Here is a 19,966-nt window from a genome sequence, read left to right as displayed (position 1 = left end):
CAAATGCGTATGCTAGCACGGATATCGCCTACAATATTGAATTGCACAAGATACTATGGCTCATTAATCTTTACTATGTATTTATTTAAACTTATCTTTCTATTTATTCACTTATTTATTTTTTTGTCATGAGAGGAAGAACATTTTTCATCCAAGAAATGGAACAGAGAAGAGATCAAGCTGCTTGTTTTTTTCTCTCTCTTTTTTTTTTACCCCATTCATGCTGTCACAACTCACAAGACATTCTGCAGAACAGTCATCTACTCTATTGTGAACATGACCAAAGGATGTCAAGGCAACCTAAAACCAACGCATAAGGCAATTTTACCTTGAAAACATGATGGAGGCTATGTTGTAGAGTGAATGCATATATTCTCGCAAAAAGAGTCATGGTGCATCAAGTCTCACCATGTACACAAAACTGAGCATGGTGGAAGAGATCAAAAGTACTCAAGGCAATATAACTAGGCAAAAGCATGACAGGAGGTTGTTTCTTTTAGTTGGGGAGAGCTATTGAATGAAGTTTTTCATGTAAAGGAAACCTTAGAATATATGCCATGCTTTGATCCGACCGCTGCCTCATCGAAAACAATTGGATGTATCAAAAAGAAAAAAGAAAAGAAAAAAAAAAAAAGAGGAGCCTAAGGAGCTCCCCTGGAACCATTTGACCTCCTTGATGCTTCCATATACCACTTGTTTAAGCGCTCTTGAGCCAAAACAACCTGTAAGCCATGCAAAAAAATAACGAGGATCGATCACGCTTATGAGAGTGAGTGCGTATATATTGATGCTTATAACTCCATCCTAACTGTGATAGCTGAAATTTATTATTTTTTTCCATTGTGGGAACTAGGAGCAGCGCATGCAATTATAGTAACTCTGGGAGCAAATAGAGCATTAATGCATGCAATGTTTGGATTACCTGCATTTCCCAGTCTGTTTTCATGGTAATGCCCAGAAGCACTAGAGTTTGAACAGCTGTTCCAACTAACATTCCAACCCAAATACCCTGCAATCAGATCGAAGAGGTAACAAAGATTCAGCCCTTATTTCTTAATTTTACTGCATGAAATTATTCTGTAGCAAGCTGATGGATATTACGAGCAAAATCTATAATATAGCTTCTTTTTCATTGAGAAAAATCCACAGATAAACTTTTCAGGATGTATATTTAAAATCTTGCAGTGAAGCCTGTAGGTATTGTTATCATTCAAATTTATTGTGGCCTAAGATGCCTAAACAGATATCAGCTGCTCTAATCTTTTTTCAGCAAACACTAGATGCTCTATTCAGTATCACTGTTCTATGCAAATAATTATTGCCTGCATGTTGCCAAAGGACCGAACAGAAATAATGACATCTAAGCATGATGTTATGTTGCAATATAGACTGGTCTGATTTGAGATGCAAAGCAGCAGCATTAGAGATCGGAACTCAATTCTAACCTTCACATGAAAACCAAGCACGTAACCAAGCACGACTCCTAGAGGAATGCCGATCAAGTAGTAGCTTGTTATGTTTACATAAGCAACCACACTCTGCCAACCAGCACCAACGGCAACCCCTGGACAGCAAATGTAACAATGAAAGGAGATCACATCATTAAGTCCAGACAAAAGGAAGCAATAAATGGTTCCAACAAATATATTGCAACTTATTCCCTCTTAAGATAAAAATCAGAAGCATCACATAAAGATTGCGAGATGATTTCATGTCATCAACAACATGTATGTTGTGGGAAGCAGCTCAATTTCTTATGTTTCGATGGTTTCTTTCTAGAATGGATTTGTCAAGAACAATACTGTGTTAATTGTGTTTCTGGAGCCTTAAACGAAGGTTCCACCTGAGAGAAGAATATGTGAACCCGTATCCAGATATAGAGGTATTCTGAATTAGTAGCATTTGATTGGAAAAAATTGAAGCACAGTGTTCTCATCATTTCATCGAGAGCTTATCTCATATCTTTGGCTACTGATCTCACACAAAAAGACTAAATAAATGCGGCTCCACTATTCTCTTCTTAATTACTCTGTAGGTTTCACAACAACGATATATTCCTCTCGAGATTATCCTCATCTATGTAGGAAAGGATTAAAGATGACAATCTTATAATAATATATGGGGAACTCCCATTAGAAACATATAGAGGTATCGCTATATTTTTCATTCTTAATATGTATCTATGGTTCCTTCCAAGGAGGGGCTGATGCAAATCTAATCAGAAGTTTTTTCAAATAACTCATAGTAACGGAACATCAAGCATTACAAATGCAGTCTTAAGAAGATTTCATAGTTTGACTTTGATCTCTTAATATCAACAGCATCAGGAATCTTTGAGTGTCAATAATGGGCTAGGAGCATCCTAAAGCTTAAAATCAAAATTAGGATAGACTGATGGGAACATTTGACTAGTTAATATAATCATACAACCTTGTGAACGTTTTCAAAAGAAACTTACCTGAAAGCACTGGTTGAACACTGTTCAGCAGTATGGAGAAAGCCAATAGCAGAGAGAGGTCATCAACTGCTCTGGCCACTGCTTCACTATCAGTAAATATGTAAGCAAGGCTGCTACGGAACACCAGAAACAACACAAAAAACACAGATCCGATGATCGAGGATGTAACCACTACATTGATGATAGAGAACTGTGCCCTTCTTGCACTCCCTGCTCCAAGTTCATTTGCCACCCGAACTCTGAATTTTTTTTATCCAAGGGCAGCACAAAGAAACATCCAAAAAATTCTCAGTGCTCAAGAAAAGTGCTTATATCACTAATCACAAAGAATATCTAGCTACACTTTGTTGTCAGGCATAAAGTGATTCCCCTTTTTTTTTCCCTGATAGAAATGCATAAAGTGATATTATGGATGCCTCGATGAAATTATAAGCTGTTGTTCAACTTTGTTGACAACACAAGCTTTTGTATTGTTATAATTCTCAATGTGCAAAGAAAGAGCAAAAGAATCCTAAACTGGGGTAAGATAAAATACTAGAAGAGTGGGCATACCCTGCTGCAGCCAAGAAGCCAACAGAAATCATCATCTCCCATCCATTAATATTGAGGCTGTTGGAATTGATGAAGACTAATTGATATCAAAATCAACAGTAAATAGAGCACGAGAAGAAAAATGATTCAGAAGCAGCAAAGAGATAAGAAATTCCATTGGAGCAATATGAGTACCAGATGGAGAGGGCATCTATGGCAACCTCTGCGTTCTTCATGTAACCTGTCAGAAGAACCAAGACGGTGTTGTACCAGAGCTCCAGACTGCATAGGTAACAAAGCTACTTTAGAAGAAAAAAATTGAAGAATCTATCAAGCTTTTTCACAAGACAGTGCTAAGGTTTGCCACCGTGGAAGAAGAGGTATATTCTTAAATAAGAGGAAAAGGAAGCTAGTACCAAAGCATGAGACCAGATGACAGGGAGAGCTTGATAATTGCCCCCAGATCCTTAAAAGCAGCAAATGAAAACCCTGTCCAAGTCTCAGGGCAACCCCCGAAGAACACGAAACCAAGCTGACCAATCACAGGTATCCACATTGCCAAGATCATTGAGCCCATCACGCCGGCGAGGGCCAGCTTAAGCTTTATGGTCAAGAACCATGAGAGGAAGATGTGGAGAGCAAGTGTCAGGACTGCCAAATATGTGATGATGATGTTCTTGCTCTGAGCTTGAAGATACATTTGGAGTGTGAATGCCCATATGTAGGAGAACATGACTGGGATGTACCATAGTGAGATCGTGCCAGCCATTTCCGCAATGGACTCCTCTTGACCAAGTAGCTTAAGGAGTGGAGTCGTGAAGATAAAGACTGGAAGGATTACTAGGCTGCACATAAACAAGATGATCCAAGACCTTTGGAGATAGATGCCTAGCATGTGGTATTGTTCTGCGCCATAAGATTGCCCACAAAGAGTTTCCAATGCACTTGCCATGCCCAGCTGCAGTGTAGAAGATAAGACTCAAGCTACCGATCAAATTGCTTCACTGAAACTAAGACAGAATTAAATTGTTTCACTGAAACTAAGAGATATTAATTCTTCCATGAATATAAGATTTGTTATCATCGCATATTTTTAGTATAGCTAAATCTATTATCCTAAATTTAGTGAATGGAGGAGGATACTCTGCAACTGGTTCATCAATCTATAGAGCTAATGTTTCCTTCTTCTTTTTTTCTCCTGAGACGGAGGAGGATGCAAGCTCCGTTATCTTATCCAAAGCCTCTCCCAGCACATTTGCTGGGTTGAGGGGTGCCAATCGGCAGATCTAGTACGTATCAAGTATTTAACATGAGTTTGAAATGTCAAGGTATAGGTTTGCATGCTTTGGGTTTCTCAAAAAAAAAAAAAAAAAAAAAAGCTGTAATTCCTTTTATTCGGAAGAAAGGTACGCTTAATATGGTCAATTCTCCTTAGGTGAGAACGAAGAGAGTCTAAGGAGCAAGCAATAGGGATGAGGCCATCCATCCTTAGAAGAAAACCGTACTGCAGATCAAAAAGGTTGTTTTAGTTATAATTTCCCGTGGATTATATTATATTACTCTCTTTTTGGCAAATCCATCATCTCTACTTGGAGTGAACTCCAATTGCAAAAGACGACATCATTTTAATCTTCTTCCTCTACGTTTCTTCAGTTCTCTGTCAAAGCTTAAGATTCATCATCTTCTGTACTCTTTTTTGAGAAAAGATTAGGTGAGGCCCAATCATTTTTCATTGAAGTAATGAAAGGAGATACCAAAACAGTATAGAAGGCTCTAAGGTCATCAACAAAAGAACTGATCAAGAAGGAGGAAAAAGGGACAGAAAAAAGATTCAAAAAGTTGAAGTTGGAGCAGAGACTGCCCTGGTCCAGTCCTTCATTGCAGAGTCCTCGGAATTTCTCATGAAAAGATGAGGCAAGGCGAGTAGTTAGGAGGGATCATGGAAGATTGCTAGACTTGCATTTCTACAAGTTTCTATGATATATAAATAAAAAAATCACCTTTTAATTTGGTTTTGACATCACTAAAATTTTGAGATAGCTGATGGATGGTTTCTTACGTTTGTCTCTCACTTGTTTCTACCCACACATCCTTTCCTCATCCCTTCTCAATGATGCGGACGATGGCACAAACAAGGATCGGAGGACGTACCAGGATGCCGTTGGCGAAGCGCATGAGGACGGTGGAGACGATGGCGTAGGCGGCGAGCTCGGTGGCGCCGAGGTGGCCGATGAACGCTTGGCTGATGACCGTCACGCCGAACGTTGAGAAGCGCGTGAAGATGGACGGCCCCGCCACCACCCACAGCTTCTTGTTCTCCACCCACAGCCTCCTGCTCAACTTCTCCTCCTCCTCCGCCGCCACCTCCCCCTTCCGCTCCTCATGGAGGAGCTTCGCCTTTAACTCGTTCGCCATCTCCCTCCCTCTCTGTCTCTCTCCTTCTCTCTCTCTTCTCGAGGTTAGGGGAGGGTTTTTGTAGGGAGCGCCCGTAGCGAGCGAGCTTGTAAAATGACCAAAATGAGCAACGGCAACTACCACCGTCGTATAAGATATAGGGTAGAAGGGGAATTTCGCTTTCGCGAGGGCTCACGGGGCTCGGGTTCGCCAGGCGTCGGACCGTTTGGCCGTCCGACAAGCCGCATGAACGGAACGTGGTGCCTCAGGATTCACGCTCCCATCGAATGGTCAAGAGCATGTGAGCAGCATGGCTGGGCCCCGCCAGGACAGGTGAGCGAATATCTGGATTCGATGTCCTTTTAGCGATACCGTATCGCTGTTGCACCTACGCAATGCATATAATATTATAATAATGTTTTCAGAATGATTGAACGTCCATCAATTATGGTAGACAAAACTTTTAGACCGCACGGTTTTTTTTTTTTTTTGATGGGAGTGATAAGTTGATTAGAACCATAAAAAAACAAGTACCACTGTTGGGTCCTGTACCTTGAGATTGTCTTAAAAATAATTCACATGATATTTTTTAGGAGAAAAATTCAAACATCAAAACCAAGCAGTGACGTAGTTTATGACTTGCCTTCATCGTATTTCATAATTTTAATGAATTTTCATAAAACTTTTAAATTTTATGCTAAAAAAAATTGTTGGAATTAAAGGAAAATAGATAGACAAATAATTTTTCATTTTAGACTTTTAGTAGGTCGAAAATCGTTGTTGCAATACCACCTATTAGTCTACTATGTTACGCCGATATCTTTGAGTTGTATACTAATACTACAGGAAAAAATAGTTATTCCTGACACCAAATTGCCAACGCTAGGGAGAAATGTCGGCAATTTGGCATGCATGCCAAACTTTGCCGACTCTTCTAAATAGCGTTGGGAGATACCGACGCTTTTCTGAAATCGTGAGCAGAATCTGATTTAGACGACGCTAAAAAGGGTCGTCGGAAATAAACAGGATGATTCCTCCAACGCCGCCATAGAAAGCATCATCGGAGGCTGATTGCCCCAACACCCTGTATGCCCCCGCCCCCAATAGCACTTTAGAAAGCATCATCGGAAGCCCTCCCCCCTACTTACAAATCCCTAGTCCCCTCCCCTCCTCTCTCCATCACTTGCCTCCCGATCCCCATTGCCTCTATTTATTTTGTTTGTCTTGCTCAGAAGAAAGGGGTATGAGAGAGAGAGAGAGAGAGAGAGAGAGAGAGATCCGGAGGCTTCAAAGGAGTATTAGAGTGATATCTAGGGTTTTGGGGGAGTTTCGGCGACAAATCTTCAAATTACGGATTGCTCTCGTCTCTGATGTCGTCGAATTAGAGGTTCGAGAGGCGATTGACCGGTAGAAACATTCGATTTTGGGGCGTGGATGATAGATCTCCTGTGGGGACCATGATATGGCGTCGTCAGAGGTGACAACGAGAGAAAACGGTGGTAATGGAAAGGGGGATAGCTTCTCCTCCGTATGCAGCAAGTCTAGCGCCGACGCTATGCGGACCCCAGCCTCCGACGCTCCCAGGAGAGGTAGAGCTCTACAGCCGGTAGAGATGGGTATCCAGTTTCTCTTTTTGTACGAATTTTTGCTCGTGGATTCGCTTGATTCTTATTATTCTCTATTTCAGATACAGAGGATGGGGAGAGGATCTTCTACTTTCCTCAAGGTCATATAGAGCATGTGAAATTCGTTTCAATTTGAGATTTAAAAAAAAAAGTTGTGGAGTTGGGGATCATCCCCATCTCGCCGACCTCTTCCCTCTTGCCCTAAATCTAGGTCTAAGTCCTTTCTGGATGCGATCACAGGACGAACCTAGCATGGTAGGCGAAGATCCGATGGTACTCGTGGATCTCTCAGCTTCTCGCCTGCATGGGGTAATTAGCATCATCTCATCTTCTCACTCATTAGATCTCTTCGAGGTTCTTCCCTTCTTTTCCATTTTTTTTTACTTTCGTTCCCCCTTGGCCTTTGGATCTCTACTTTCTTGGCTTTGAAGCCAAGGTTAGGGTGGCCGCTGAGGGATCGAGCTCCAACTCGTCTTTGCCTTCGTCTTCGTCCTCGCTAGCGGCGGATTCGTATATCGGGAGCCTCATCAGCCTCACCTCCAAAGTCGAGATCTGCTATGAGGACGTCCACATCTCCATCAAATCCTTAGATTATGCCTCTTTGACAACTCTGAAGAAAATCCTGGTCGATGCCCACTACTAAAAAAAACATGCTTTGGAACTTGAGGGATCTAGCGGGTTGATGTTGTCCATGCTTGAAGGATCTTTCAAGCAGAGTAGATTTTTTAAAGCTTCAATTTTGATGGGCTGTCTTGTTTTCTTGTCTCGATATTGGAAATAATGCACTAACACTTGAGATTTAATTTGTATTGCTAGGAGTTATATGAATTTTTAAAATGGAAGTGGAAGTGTCATCTCTTGTACATGGAGTAAGAGATCACTGATGATGAAATTTATTCCCTGGGATTATCTGATGCGTGTTTTAAAAAAAATGTGCCTAGCGTCAAGATCATGTTCACTTTTGTTGCACTGGAACGAGTCTTCTGAATTATAAAATTTAAATTATTCTCTAGTAGAAAATGTGTATATATTTCAAAAAAAATTATAACGACGCTTTAAAGCATCATTATAAAAAATATCAATTTAAGCGTCGCTAAAAACCGATTCTTTAGCATTGCTTTTTAAAAGCATCAGTAATTTTTTTTCACTCTCACCTAACCAATGCTTTTGCGGCGCTTTAGAAAGCATCGGCGGAAAATTTACTGATGCTTATAAGTGCCGGCAAAAACTTTAAAAAGTACGAAAAAAATAAATTTTTTTATAGTGTAAGTTGAGGAACACCATGATGCATCTTAGATGGAAGAATTTTCTCTGACTCGTTTGCAGAAGTTTTTTAGCTTGCAACATGCGCTGTTTAGTTTATAAACCAATAATGAACTAGGCTGTTCCTCTAATGATTATAAACTTAATTATAACAATCTAAACTAACATTATTTTTATGGAATAGATTTTTAAAATATTGCTGCCGATCCTAAATTGATGACATAGGCTGTTTTCGCAGATTTGCAAGACAATAAACAAGGTTACGGTGGTCGTGGGATTGGCTCCGATGGGACCCTTCAATTATTAAGCTAGAGAGGATTTCTTTATTGAGAAATGAAGTAGAAGAAAGAACTAGAAAAACAAAATATTATTCAACTAAGGTTTTTATGGTTCTTCTAGATTGCCTCTTGTGGAGGATCTTTGGGTTGATTTATAGCTGGGATCCCGAATTTTTTAAGAATCGTGTCTTTAGGATCATGCTGCAACAATTGACGATGTGGCGTAACAATCAAGTGGCAAAATTATTGGTACCATGCCCGCTCCAAAGGCCAAGTTGATTCCGCTGTGAGGAGGTTTCGCTAGGCTCGAGTTGATTGTCGGGCTAACTAGTTAAGCTGAAATATCAGTTTTGGAGGTCAGTTGCTTTTAGTTTGCTCATTCTAATCTTTAAGTTGGCTAGAAAGGTCTGACTAAGATATTTTGTTAGAATAAACTCAATCGTACCTTATCATCTTGCTTGTTGGCCATCACGATAGTAAGATAAGCATTAGGCAAGCATAGTTTGTGTTCCCACCGAGGACCGTGACTGGAAACAACTTTTACGTGCTTCTCGGAAATGCACGCCGGAAAGTGGATACTTCCAGTCTTTGGTTGTGCGGTTGCTGAAGTGCAGTTTTCCGACTGTCGTGTAACCTACTGGAAATTAAAAAAATGCTATAAATCAACCTCATGTTTACTGTTTATTTATTTATTTTTATATACAAGGGCAGCTCATCTTAATCTAGTATAAAGACAGCCAACAAAATCAAAAACAATAATTTGGTAGAATTATAGAAGAGGGATATAGAAGAGAGCTTCCATCTCTTTGCCGCCCTTTCTTTTATAATCAATTGATCACCATAGTCTTGTCGCTCTCAAAAAATGATGCATTCCATCTTTAGCTTTCGTCTTATATAGAAGATGCTTTTTCGTGCCATCTTAAAGCTTCGTCTCTATAGTTGTCGCCGTTGAATTCAGCAATCCAACGTGATAAACAATGATGGGAAAAATCATGTACGACGATCCGTAAAATACGCTTAAAGATAACGCGTCCGGTGCGATGCTTTGAAGTCTCTTTGGATCTGCACGAGAGCTTATAAGCTTAAACGATAGTCTTATACTGGCTCCATTATGGATCTGGTTGGATTACAAGAGGTTCTAGAAGAGTGACCCAAAAAGAATATGAAATAAATTTCTAGCACGTGATCCGACCATCCTGGAATGGCCGTGGACGAAACCAACTCAAATCATGTGTTTCAGCTTTTAGGTTGACCGGGAGGGAAAAAGCCTGCACGCTCGCGGCTTTTGCGCGTCGGCCAGATGGCCCTGTCCGTCGGAAAATAGAAATTTATAAGAACTAATCGAATCGCGTGCAGCGACCTAACACCCATCGCTCCGTGCAATAATTGGTGGTCCGGGACGAGAATAAGCATTACATAAAGTCGGCATGTGCGCGGTTTTACTCAATCTACTTAAATAGTATTTTCATTATTAATATTTAGTGATAAAAATCTATCCATCTCTGCTTTTTAGAAATTATACATCAAAAATACTACCATATTTCTACTTTATACATACATACATACATATATATATATATATATATGTGTGTGTGTGGGCGCCTATTGATGGGGGAAAAGTGGGCCCACCAACACACGTGGCTGAGGAACCCAAATCTGACGACGCACGTGATCTCAACAGATATGGTCTTGGCAGCCATGGGCTCGGCGAGCACGAGCTCGACAAGCGCACCTTGACCGAGCAGAGCCTGCTCGATCCCGAGGCTAGAAAGGACACAGTCAAAACCCACAGCCGACTTCACCGAAAATCAAGCTAATCTCTGAATCGAAACGGCTTCCACGTTCTCCATATCCGGGATCGGCCTCCGCAATTTATGCTACGACAGCTGTCGAATTCAAATCCTTCTGTTTTCTACCAAGGGCCAGTTAATTCAAATTTCCAGGCCAATTGAGATAACGTATTTCGGTCCGAAATCCCCGCCATAATGCCTGATAGCGTGTAACTGCCACACCACCTCCTATAAAGAGGAAGAACTTCAGGAAGACGGGGACTCTTCCTCCTCCACGCCTGGGCTTCTCCACTAAAAAACTATCTCCAAATTCCTCTCTGACTTTAACATCGGAGGGCCTTTGCCGGAACCTCCAGCCCATGCTTTTGCAAGTTCTCCGGAGGTAGCCGTCAGCCGCTATCATCTCCCGAAGACAGCCTTCTACAACCGCCTGCGGCAGAAGCTCCCCCCTTTGGTCCGCGATCACCTCCGGGTCCCATTTCCAGCAACAACACCGATGACATTTTTTTTGGGATGGAAAGATTTCAAGTTCAATTTTGAATAATGATGTCACAAACATATTTACTATAACGTGTTTGTCTAAGGCGAGCTCTTGTACTCTTTCAACATTATTGTGCTAATGAGTCCAGGAACATGAGTTCTAATCTTGAATTAACCTAATAGGCTTCTTTTTGGCTCTAGTTAGAGGAACTGCAACTAGGGTTTTCTAATCTAATTTTAGCAAGGGATCGAATATGTAGCATAATTTTCGAGCTTGGAGTATTTTACCGATAGATCTTGCTAGCACAATTGACGCATGGATCTACTTGGGACCTTGTATTTCAACAGCTATTAATTAAGATCTTGTATCTACATAACTTTTACTTATTTTTTTAAGCAAATAATTGATTATATTTAGCATGGTAATCCCTCCACAACAAATGACAAATTTCTCGTGAATGCAAGGCTGTCACCGGGAGAAAATTAAGGGTACTAAAAAAACTGTGCGTGCGACACGCAAATGAGAAATTGTCGTCCAAAGAACGGCACTTCGTATAACGCCTGGACCAACATCATGTACGAGTTGTTTGTCACTGATGGGCCCACCCTAAGCTCGATTAAGGAAACGGGCCCCACCGATTTGGTTGGCAATTTTACGTGCTCCACACGTGTGAGACGTGTGCCAGTGCCTAGCACGTGAAAGTATTATTGTGAAATTGCCTGGGTCACGTATGTGAATTTAAAATACTAAATTTCAGTTAAATTAAAACAGTTGGTGATCTGGTCCTATTGTCTGCGAAGCGCCGGGTCTCTCCGTCCGAAGGCTGGGTGGGTAGGTGGCAGCCACCACGTGAAGACTCTATTCAAGACACGAGGCGACTTAAAAATTTCCTACTTTCTGTTTAATATAATAAATTTTAAATTAATAATGATTATATTACTGGTTCTTATGCATTTTGAAACCGACCAATGCTGGAATCATGAACCAAATAATGAAAGCTTGTGTCATCCATATGTGGGTTGATTATTTGAAGCTTGCCAATATGATCATTTACTCTAACGACATGCGGAGAGTCCTCTGCAATTCAAACCCTCTCCATAAATAAAAGAACTTGGCTGTATCACTAGCTGTTTCTTAACAAATGTGATACTCGGGCAAATCTTGCTACCGAAAAATGCGGATGAGATTTATGAGCAATATACGTGGTTTGTTGCCTTATCAACCAGTGGATCTCCCTCAACTTACTCGATGATGGGTTTCAATCCTCACCTATGTATTATATTTCTGGGGACTCTTCAAGTAAGTTCTCTGTCGACTTTCTTGTATTGTCTCTATGCTCCTCCCAAGCTTCCTTCTGTTCCTTGAGAGTTATATCTAACTTAAGCATCGAAGAATTAATCATCGTTCTGAGAGAATCTTGAGGAGGGAGTTGACCTTGACCGTAGGTTCCAGGAGATGGATCAACGTCTCAAGACCTTAAGAGGCTACAATGTCGAGCTCAAGGACAAAGTTGATTTCACAACTAACTCTTTGTTTTTGGCTAAGATCATGGAGGAACCTCTTCCTCATTGGTTCAAGATACCCTAGCTGAATGTCTACAATGGGACTACCGGTCTCTTGGATCATTTGGAAAGCTTCAAAGCCCTCATGATGCTCCAAGAAGCCACCGATGTAGTGTTTTGCTAAATTTTCTAGCTACTCTTATAAAGACAGCTTGGTTGTGGTATACTGTGCTGCAACCGAACTCAATTCATTCATTTGAACAATTCGGCCAACTATTCATGGCACATTTTGTTAGTAGTTGCTGACAGTGGAAAGGAATAGAGTATTTGTTTGTCACCAAGCAATAGGATGGAGAGTTCCTTTGTGAGTACGTCAAACACTTCAACACAATGATTTTAAAAGTACGCGACCCGGATCATTTGGTCATAATGTTTGCATTGAAGTGCGAGCTGAAAATCTCTTGATTCCTCTCGTCTCTTGAGAAGAAGTTTTCGAGAAGCTATTCGAAGTTTCTAGAAGAAGCTATGATAGCTCTTTTATATATATATATATATATATATATATATATATATATATATATATATATGATAGCTTCTTTATACATGTGTGTATGTGTATACATATAAATATATTGGAGGAGTCTGAGAGTCCACCGACAAATAGTAAGTTCTAGTGACACCTTTTCTTCTTGGTTTTTTTGGTACAACGGCGGTTCATACCTTGCGGGTGTAGATACGGCCAACAAAATCAGAAAACAACAAAGCAGATAAAGAGCTCGAGACTCTGTCACGCTCCATCTATGCAAAACCTTTGGAGTGGTGGGCCGCATAGGAGGCAACCCAGTCAGCTATGAGTGGCGCCTTTTCTCGCCAAGGATAGGTTTCAAGTTCCATTTGAAATAATGACATCACCAACATTTGTTTGGTTGAACATACCTAAGTCTAAGACAAGGTCTTATATTCTTTTGACATTGAGCTAATGAGTCCAAGATCATGAACTTGCATCCTTTTTTTGATTTTATTAAGCTAATCTTGAATTAACCTAACCAGGCTTCTTTTTGGCCCTAACTAGAGGATAGGTGGCGATGCAACTCGGGCTTCCCAATTCACTTGCATCAAAGGATCGACTTTATTTTACAATTCCGGCCTTGGAGTATTTTATTGGTAGATCTTACCGGCTTCAAATTTCCAAGATACGGTCTCCACACATCTGGAACGTGTGCAAGTGAAAGCTTTATTGCAAAATTTCCAAGATCATATATCTGAATTTAAAATACTAAATTTTAATTAAATTCAAACATAGCTCTCAATCCCAAGGCTTGGTGAGTAGGTGGCTTGGGTGATACTTTCACACCCATCCTGGCTAGGCACGCAGCTACCATGTGAAATCTCTGGCCACCATCATTAGTTGGATTCATAGTGTCACGCCCCCGTCTCTGCGAGGCACGAGAGGCACCTAGTGCCCACGTGGGGGCCACATGAGGGGGGAACACGGGGCTCCCCTGCCAGATATTGTTCGGTTCTGGGGCTTCACGCAAGCGTCCTTCACCCCTCCCCGGTTTTGTTTTCCACCCAAAACGCGTCTGCAGGATTTGGAGACACCCGCCTCATATACCCAGCCTCTGGAACGAGTCTTTCCGATGTGGGACTATTGGGCCTCACACCCTTTCCACCATCGGACAAGAGCCGTCCTCGGCTCTGATACCAAATGTCACGTCCCCGCCTCTGCGAGGCACGTGAGGCACCTAATGCCCACGTGGGGGCCACATGAGGGGGGAACACGGGGCTCTGCTGCCAGATATTGTCCGATTCTGGGGCTTCACGCAAGCGTCCTTCGCCCCTCCTCGGTTTTGTTTTCCACCCAAAACGCGTCTGCAGGATTTGGAGACACCCGCCTCATATGCCCAGGCTCTGGAACGAGTCTTTCCGATGTGGGACTATTGGGCCTCACACATAGACTGAAGACTCACAAAGATTCTCTACTTCTAGATACATGGTAGTATGCGAGAGAATTCACTACTTTTAGAGCATGCTATATTTAATACGAGTTGAATAGAGCTGCAAACTGAATTGCTTTTTTCATAGCCGATTACTCTGATAATTAGATGTGGACAGTTGGTGCAGTTTTGTCACTCTCTTTTTCGGATATTTTGTTTGCTGATTTTTTTGGATGTACTCATACTAAATATATGAGATTCGTCCGCTTTTTTTAAAAAAAGTTCATGGTGATTGACACATCGTCCAAGTCCACAGGGTGATTAGGATCAAAATATAGTGATTTCAGTTTTTTTTAGATAGAGAGAATTAGTAAAATCTTGAATGATATTTCTAGAATTGATATATCAAAATCTTGATTAATATAATAAATTTCAAATTAACAATCATAATGTCATTGGTTCATGTCGAACAAGATAAAAAAAGAAACTAATATTCCTTTTCTTCTCAATTCCATATAAAAGGCTGTCTTCTCTTTAGCCAACTCGAAGCTTCTTGGTCAGAATGACTGATCTAATCATATATTTTTTTGGTACATTGAATCAATCATGTTTACCATGACGTCATGTATAATAATGCATTTCTGTTAGATTTTTTTTGCTTATTTTTTATTTTAAAGCTAAATTTATTCAAATTCTCTCTAAGCTAGTTATTTATTTAATTAATTTGGCTGTCATCTTTTTTTTTTCTTTGTGGTGAAAAAAGGGCATTTCATATAGCTTTATGTAGGTACAGCGTGCCAAATCAGAGAAAATAAAATAATACAATAAAGAAGGAAGCTCAGTAGCATAAGTGCAGATAAATTCTCCAGAATCTTGTCTTTTTATTATCTCTATATAGAACCTAAAATGCATAGAAATAGAGATAGAAAGAAACCAGTGAACCAACTAATTGGATAAAATTAATGGTTCTATGTAAAATAACATTCTTACTATGCTTTCTATATAATATTACCATCATAATGGCACATCAACTGTCCCAATCTTGGATATGAGCGGTAGAGCTTATAATGTCACACATGGCATGTATGGAAGCCTCTTTCATGAACTAAACGGCCATGTGAAGCTTGTGGAAAGGCATGGGTAGACTTAGTCTCCTTCCACTTGTAGGAACCATCATTCATGCCCTCCAAGGTGCTTGGATCGCCCAATAATTGCTTTGAGATTTGTGCATGGTGCAATCAAACGACCAATGGTGTGAAAGAAGATGAATCATTCTCTTGTGAGGAAGATAAAACCCAAACCCAAATTAATCCTCCTAGGAGTTGTATCAATGGCTTAAAATTAAGTATTTTTAATTTTAGAGATTGGAAAGCATTTAGGGGTATTAAAGGAGGCTTACCAAATAGTGTAGTCCAAAACTTATTATAGGTCTTATCTACCCAAAGGAAAAACAAAGTGGCTTATGATGCCTAAATTTTTTTTTGCATGTTTAATTAATTATAAAAAAGTAGCATATTTTAAAGTGACTCATATTTAGTTGAACATATATTTTTTTAAAAAAATTGTATCAAATACTTGTTATGCTCTTAATAAAAAAAGATTTTATCCCATTTTCTCTTTTTTTAAAAAAAATCTCCAATTTCTAATTAACAAAAATTGGACTTTTTCGTATCCTATATAAATTTATTTTTACAAAATATTTAAATTTTATTTTTATAAAAAATATTTTACTATTTTTTTAAAAAATTAACTAAATATAAGATATTTTTTATTTTTTGTCTGTTTCCCCTCTTCTCTATAGGAGATATTCTTTCTTCTTTGTACGCTTTGCTTTCTCGTGATTTGGCAGGTCGTACTTAAGTTAGAGCTATATAAATTACCGTATTTACCAAAGAAAAAAAACGAACGAATCTTAAAATAATATTTAGTTTATTCACGTGTGGTGGGATCAGGAAGTGCATGGGAAAACCATGTGACTATTTTCTTCTCTTTTTTAACGTGCAGGTTGCAAGGTGCATTCGTTTCGGGCTCCAACCCCGATTGCGTGAGGCCGATGCTAAAACTTTTTCCATTATATCTTAATAGATGAAAAGCTGCGCCCAGTGTAGTTATTCAAGATAAAATAATAACAAAACTGCACCCGGTGTTGGAAAAATAGATATATAAATAAAATAATGTTCTGTAACCCCAAAAAATCAAAAAGTTCACATCTAAGTTCCCAAGTTGAATAAAAACAAGATTTTTTTTTTTTTTCCTGAAGAGAGAAGGAAGAACCTTACCTATGTAGCAATCTTCACTGTATCCATACCCTCTTCAGTAGAGAATGTTTGATACAGATAGAATATTTTTTATTCATATTTTTTTATTCATGATAAAATTTCACTAGTATAATAATTCTTTTTTTGTGTGAGTACGTGATATCATATAGTTATTTTATGAAATAAATTAGTAGAGAGACATCTAATTTTTATATTTAATTAACGTCCGCGTGTCGAATCTGAATCACTCCGGTGAATTCAAAGGTGGTAAAAGAAGTTTTAGCCATTGCCGCTACAAACAAAAAGAAATGTACACGAGAGTAGATGGACGTACAATTTTTTTTTAAGTTCTTGCCGCCATGTTGCACTATTTTACAGGCTTTTGATAGAGAGCAGAACGTTTTGGCTTCACTTGCCACATTTATGGCCAATTGGACAGCAGACTGCCATTTAAAATGGCTGACGTATGATCCAAGCCATTAACTTTCACTATGTCCGTCCCACAACAATGGCAGGTTTGGATTTAATTATATTTCCTACTTAATGATTGACCCTCCACCGTACGCTCGATCTGGACAACAAAACAATAAACTTTCCTTTGTTTTTGGGTCTCCCAAAGCATCAGTCCTCCTCTACCGTCACGTCTCTTATGTGAGCTCACATTTTTTGACTTCGATCATCGACTTAGACATCCTACCTAATTCCCAGTGAACTCATTTTGGCATAATGATTGAGGGCCTCTTCAAGGGATAAATGGTAAACTCCATCCATCAAGCCACCAAGGTGGTAGCTCAGTTGGAACGGAGCGTTTACTTCCAACCAAGTGGTTCCAGGTTCGAAACGCACGGGCATCGATTAAATTTGGAGACCGAATGCTCCACGCCTGGACACGGGGTCTGGAAGTACTACTGGTCGGCTGATAGCTTGGGTGGTGCCAGGTGTGACGTACTCATACGGAGGGTCGGGTCGGGTAACCAAGCCGGCTCACGGGTGGGGAGGGTATAAGTAAAATAGGTCGGCGTGCCCAACATACGCCCCGGTTTGCCCGCATCGAACATTCTCCTGGCGGGGTGGGGGGCCCAGTGAGGGCTGCTACGCGGAGTTGGGCTTGTCCCTTCCTCCTCCCTGCTCCCTTTTTTTTTTTTAGCAAAAAAAAAAAAACTCCATCCATCAAGCGCTCATTTCGGTACACCGCATGAACGAGCCGTGTGAAGTATTATTTTTTCATCTTAGGCACCTACCGTAAGCAATCATTTGGCCCACGGCTCCAATTTTCACCATGCTCGAGCTAAAGCCATAGATACGGACATCATGGTTAATTAATTTACTCTCTCTCCCTCGGAGAACAACCTTTATCAAATCCGAGACAGATATAATTAATGTTAAAATCTGCTTTTAATTGAATTTAGAAATATATAATTCTTTACAAATTTTCTTCGCATGAAACAGAGAGTTAACCAGATGCAGCATTATGTGTGTTTTTTTGAGCCAGTGAGGTGTGTAACAGGGGTGCAAATGGGTCGGATCGGGTCGGATCCTGGGTGACCCCGATCCGATCCGATTTTTTGTTCGGATCCTAATTTTGGACCCAGACCCGATCCGGTTGAAGATCGGGTCGGGTTGGATCGGATCCGGGTCCGAGTCGGATCGGGTTCGGATTCGAATCGGATCCAATTTTTTTGTATTTTTGAGAAAGAAATTGGGCAAATCTAATTTGGTTATATCATAATTATGAGGTGCTGGGTGACCCATGACTTGAAAGACTTGCAATTGATCTCAGAACAGATGACCCCGACTTACCAACTAAGTCGGTCTACAAGCCAAATTTCATATCACACTATTTTTTGTCCATATGACTGATTGGACGGAACTTGGTGTCTCCAGCTCCCCTCTCACGAGGACAAAAAAAAATCCCAGACCTTCTTCCAAAATCCAATTCCATTGCAGAAAACTGGCACATGACCCATATTCAGATCGGTGTTCCCTCACTTCCTCCCTGTAAAAGTTAAAAAAAACAGAAACAAAAAAATCGAAGGAAAAAAAAAAAGCCAGCTACCGAGACACAACCCAGAGGTATAAACAGTGTAATAGACCAAGAGAGGATCCTGACGGACCAATAGTGCCACGACCCACACAAAAAAAAAAAAGAAACTCTCTTTTGCTTTTTCTCCCTCTCTCTTTCTCTCTTCGGGTCCATTCGGATCGGATGTCCATTCGGTAAATCCAGACCCGACCCAGAATATGATTCGGGTCCAATTTTAGGATCCGATCCGGACCCGCGGGTCTTACAATTCGGGGTCGGGTCGGGTCTACGTGGGTCGGGCCGGGTCGGGTCTCGGGCCAACCCAACCCATTTGCAGCCTTAGGTGTGTTTGAACGGGAGATCTCCATTTTGGGTAATGGCCGGGCGATTGTGAGAGGCCGATTTGGCCAGTAATTTTGACGAGATGAACCCTTTTTGGTAAGACTGTAGACTCGCTGTACGTAGTTTTGGTGTGAGATTCAAAGATATATTAAAATAGGTTAAGATCGTTTTCAAGGAGAAAACGAGAGCAATTGGGCTTGCAGAGTCAACAACTCCCGCAGAACAAATCTTGGATCCTGAGACGAACTATTACGAAACAGATTGCGTATGATCTTTTTAAAAAGACATTTTTATCGCATTGTGCATTATGAGACGTAAAGAATCAAAATTTAATATATAATATATAAACTTTTACGGATATCATCTTTGCTCTTAATTTTTTAAGAGCAATAAAGGAAGAACACGTGATATAAATTATTATTTTTTGTATTATACTTGCACACTTAGTTCGTTGGGCTAATGGGCCGGCCTGAAGAGGCCAAGCCCATCTGCCTGTTGATCGCGTTCGATCGACCGATTGTGGTGGAGGTGGAGAAGAAGATTCCAACCTCCCTGATCGCATCAAATGCTGGAGTTTCAAGGCAATCCAAAGACAGACCTCGCCTATACATGTTCTTCTCCTTCTCTGATAAATCCATCCCAAATCACTCAAAGGAAGTCGCCAATTCCAGCACTTCCTCCGAGTTCTCTGTCGGATAGGCCATCGCGGCTGCCACCTACTACCAGCGAAAGGGTTGGTAGGAAGAGAGAGGTCGAGCTCTTCATTCTTTTCTAGCTTGCATAAGTAAAAAATATAAAAATTCCGTATGCAGAATCCTAGGTGAAGTCCGACCTCTGCCGCTAGCTGATCCATATATTTTATCTTGTTGCAATGGGAAAGAACACCGTTCCTGACCAAAATTTGATGCCCCAATGCTAGGCCCAACCAGCTCATGCCTCTTTTTTTAAGCTCCAATTTCAAAGGAAGCACCCTTAATTTCCTCCAACGCTCTTCGTGTCCTTCAAACATGTTCACTAGTTAGTTTTAAAATGTTAAATGATGATGCATCATTCTCTTTTTTATTACAAAACGATGCATTATTCT

At 40.4% G+C, this 19,966-nt stretch overlaps 1 protein-coding gene across 1 annotated transcript; it reads right to left on the bottom strand.

Annotated features, from left to right (window-relative positions):
• Nucleotides 1–355: 355 nt before the first annotated feature.
• On the bottom strand, nt 356–5,450 carry LOC103719732 (protein DETOXIFICATION 21-like). The gene is made up of 8 exons (XM_008809109.4): nt 5,141–5,450; nt 3,406–3,947; nt 3,185–3,271; nt 3,011–3,067; nt 2,459–2,697; nt 1,446–1,564; nt 923–1,009; nt 356–722 (listed from the first exon to the last, which is right to left on the bottom strand). The coding sequence occupies exons 1-8, from the start codon at nt 5,402–5,404 to the stop codon at nt 642–644; spliced, it is 1,476 nt and encodes a 491-aa protein (XP_008807331.2). The 5' UTR covers nt 5,405–5,450; the 3' UTR covers nt 356–641.
• Between the last annotated feature and the right edge of the window lie 14,516 nt (nt 5,451–19,966).

The sequence above is a fragment of the Phoenix dactylifera genome, chromosome 12, assembly GCF_009389715.1.
Source record: "Phoenix dactylifera cultivar Barhee BC4 chromosome 12, palm_55x_up_171113_PBpolish2nd_filt_p, whole genome shotgun sequence".
Classification (NCBI taxonomy): Eukaryota; Viridiplantae; Streptophyta; class Magnoliopsida; order Arecales; family Arecaceae; genus Phoenix; species Phoenix dactylifera.
Note: the sequence above shows the minus strand (reverse complement) of the source record. Positions and strands in the feature narration are given on the sequence as shown.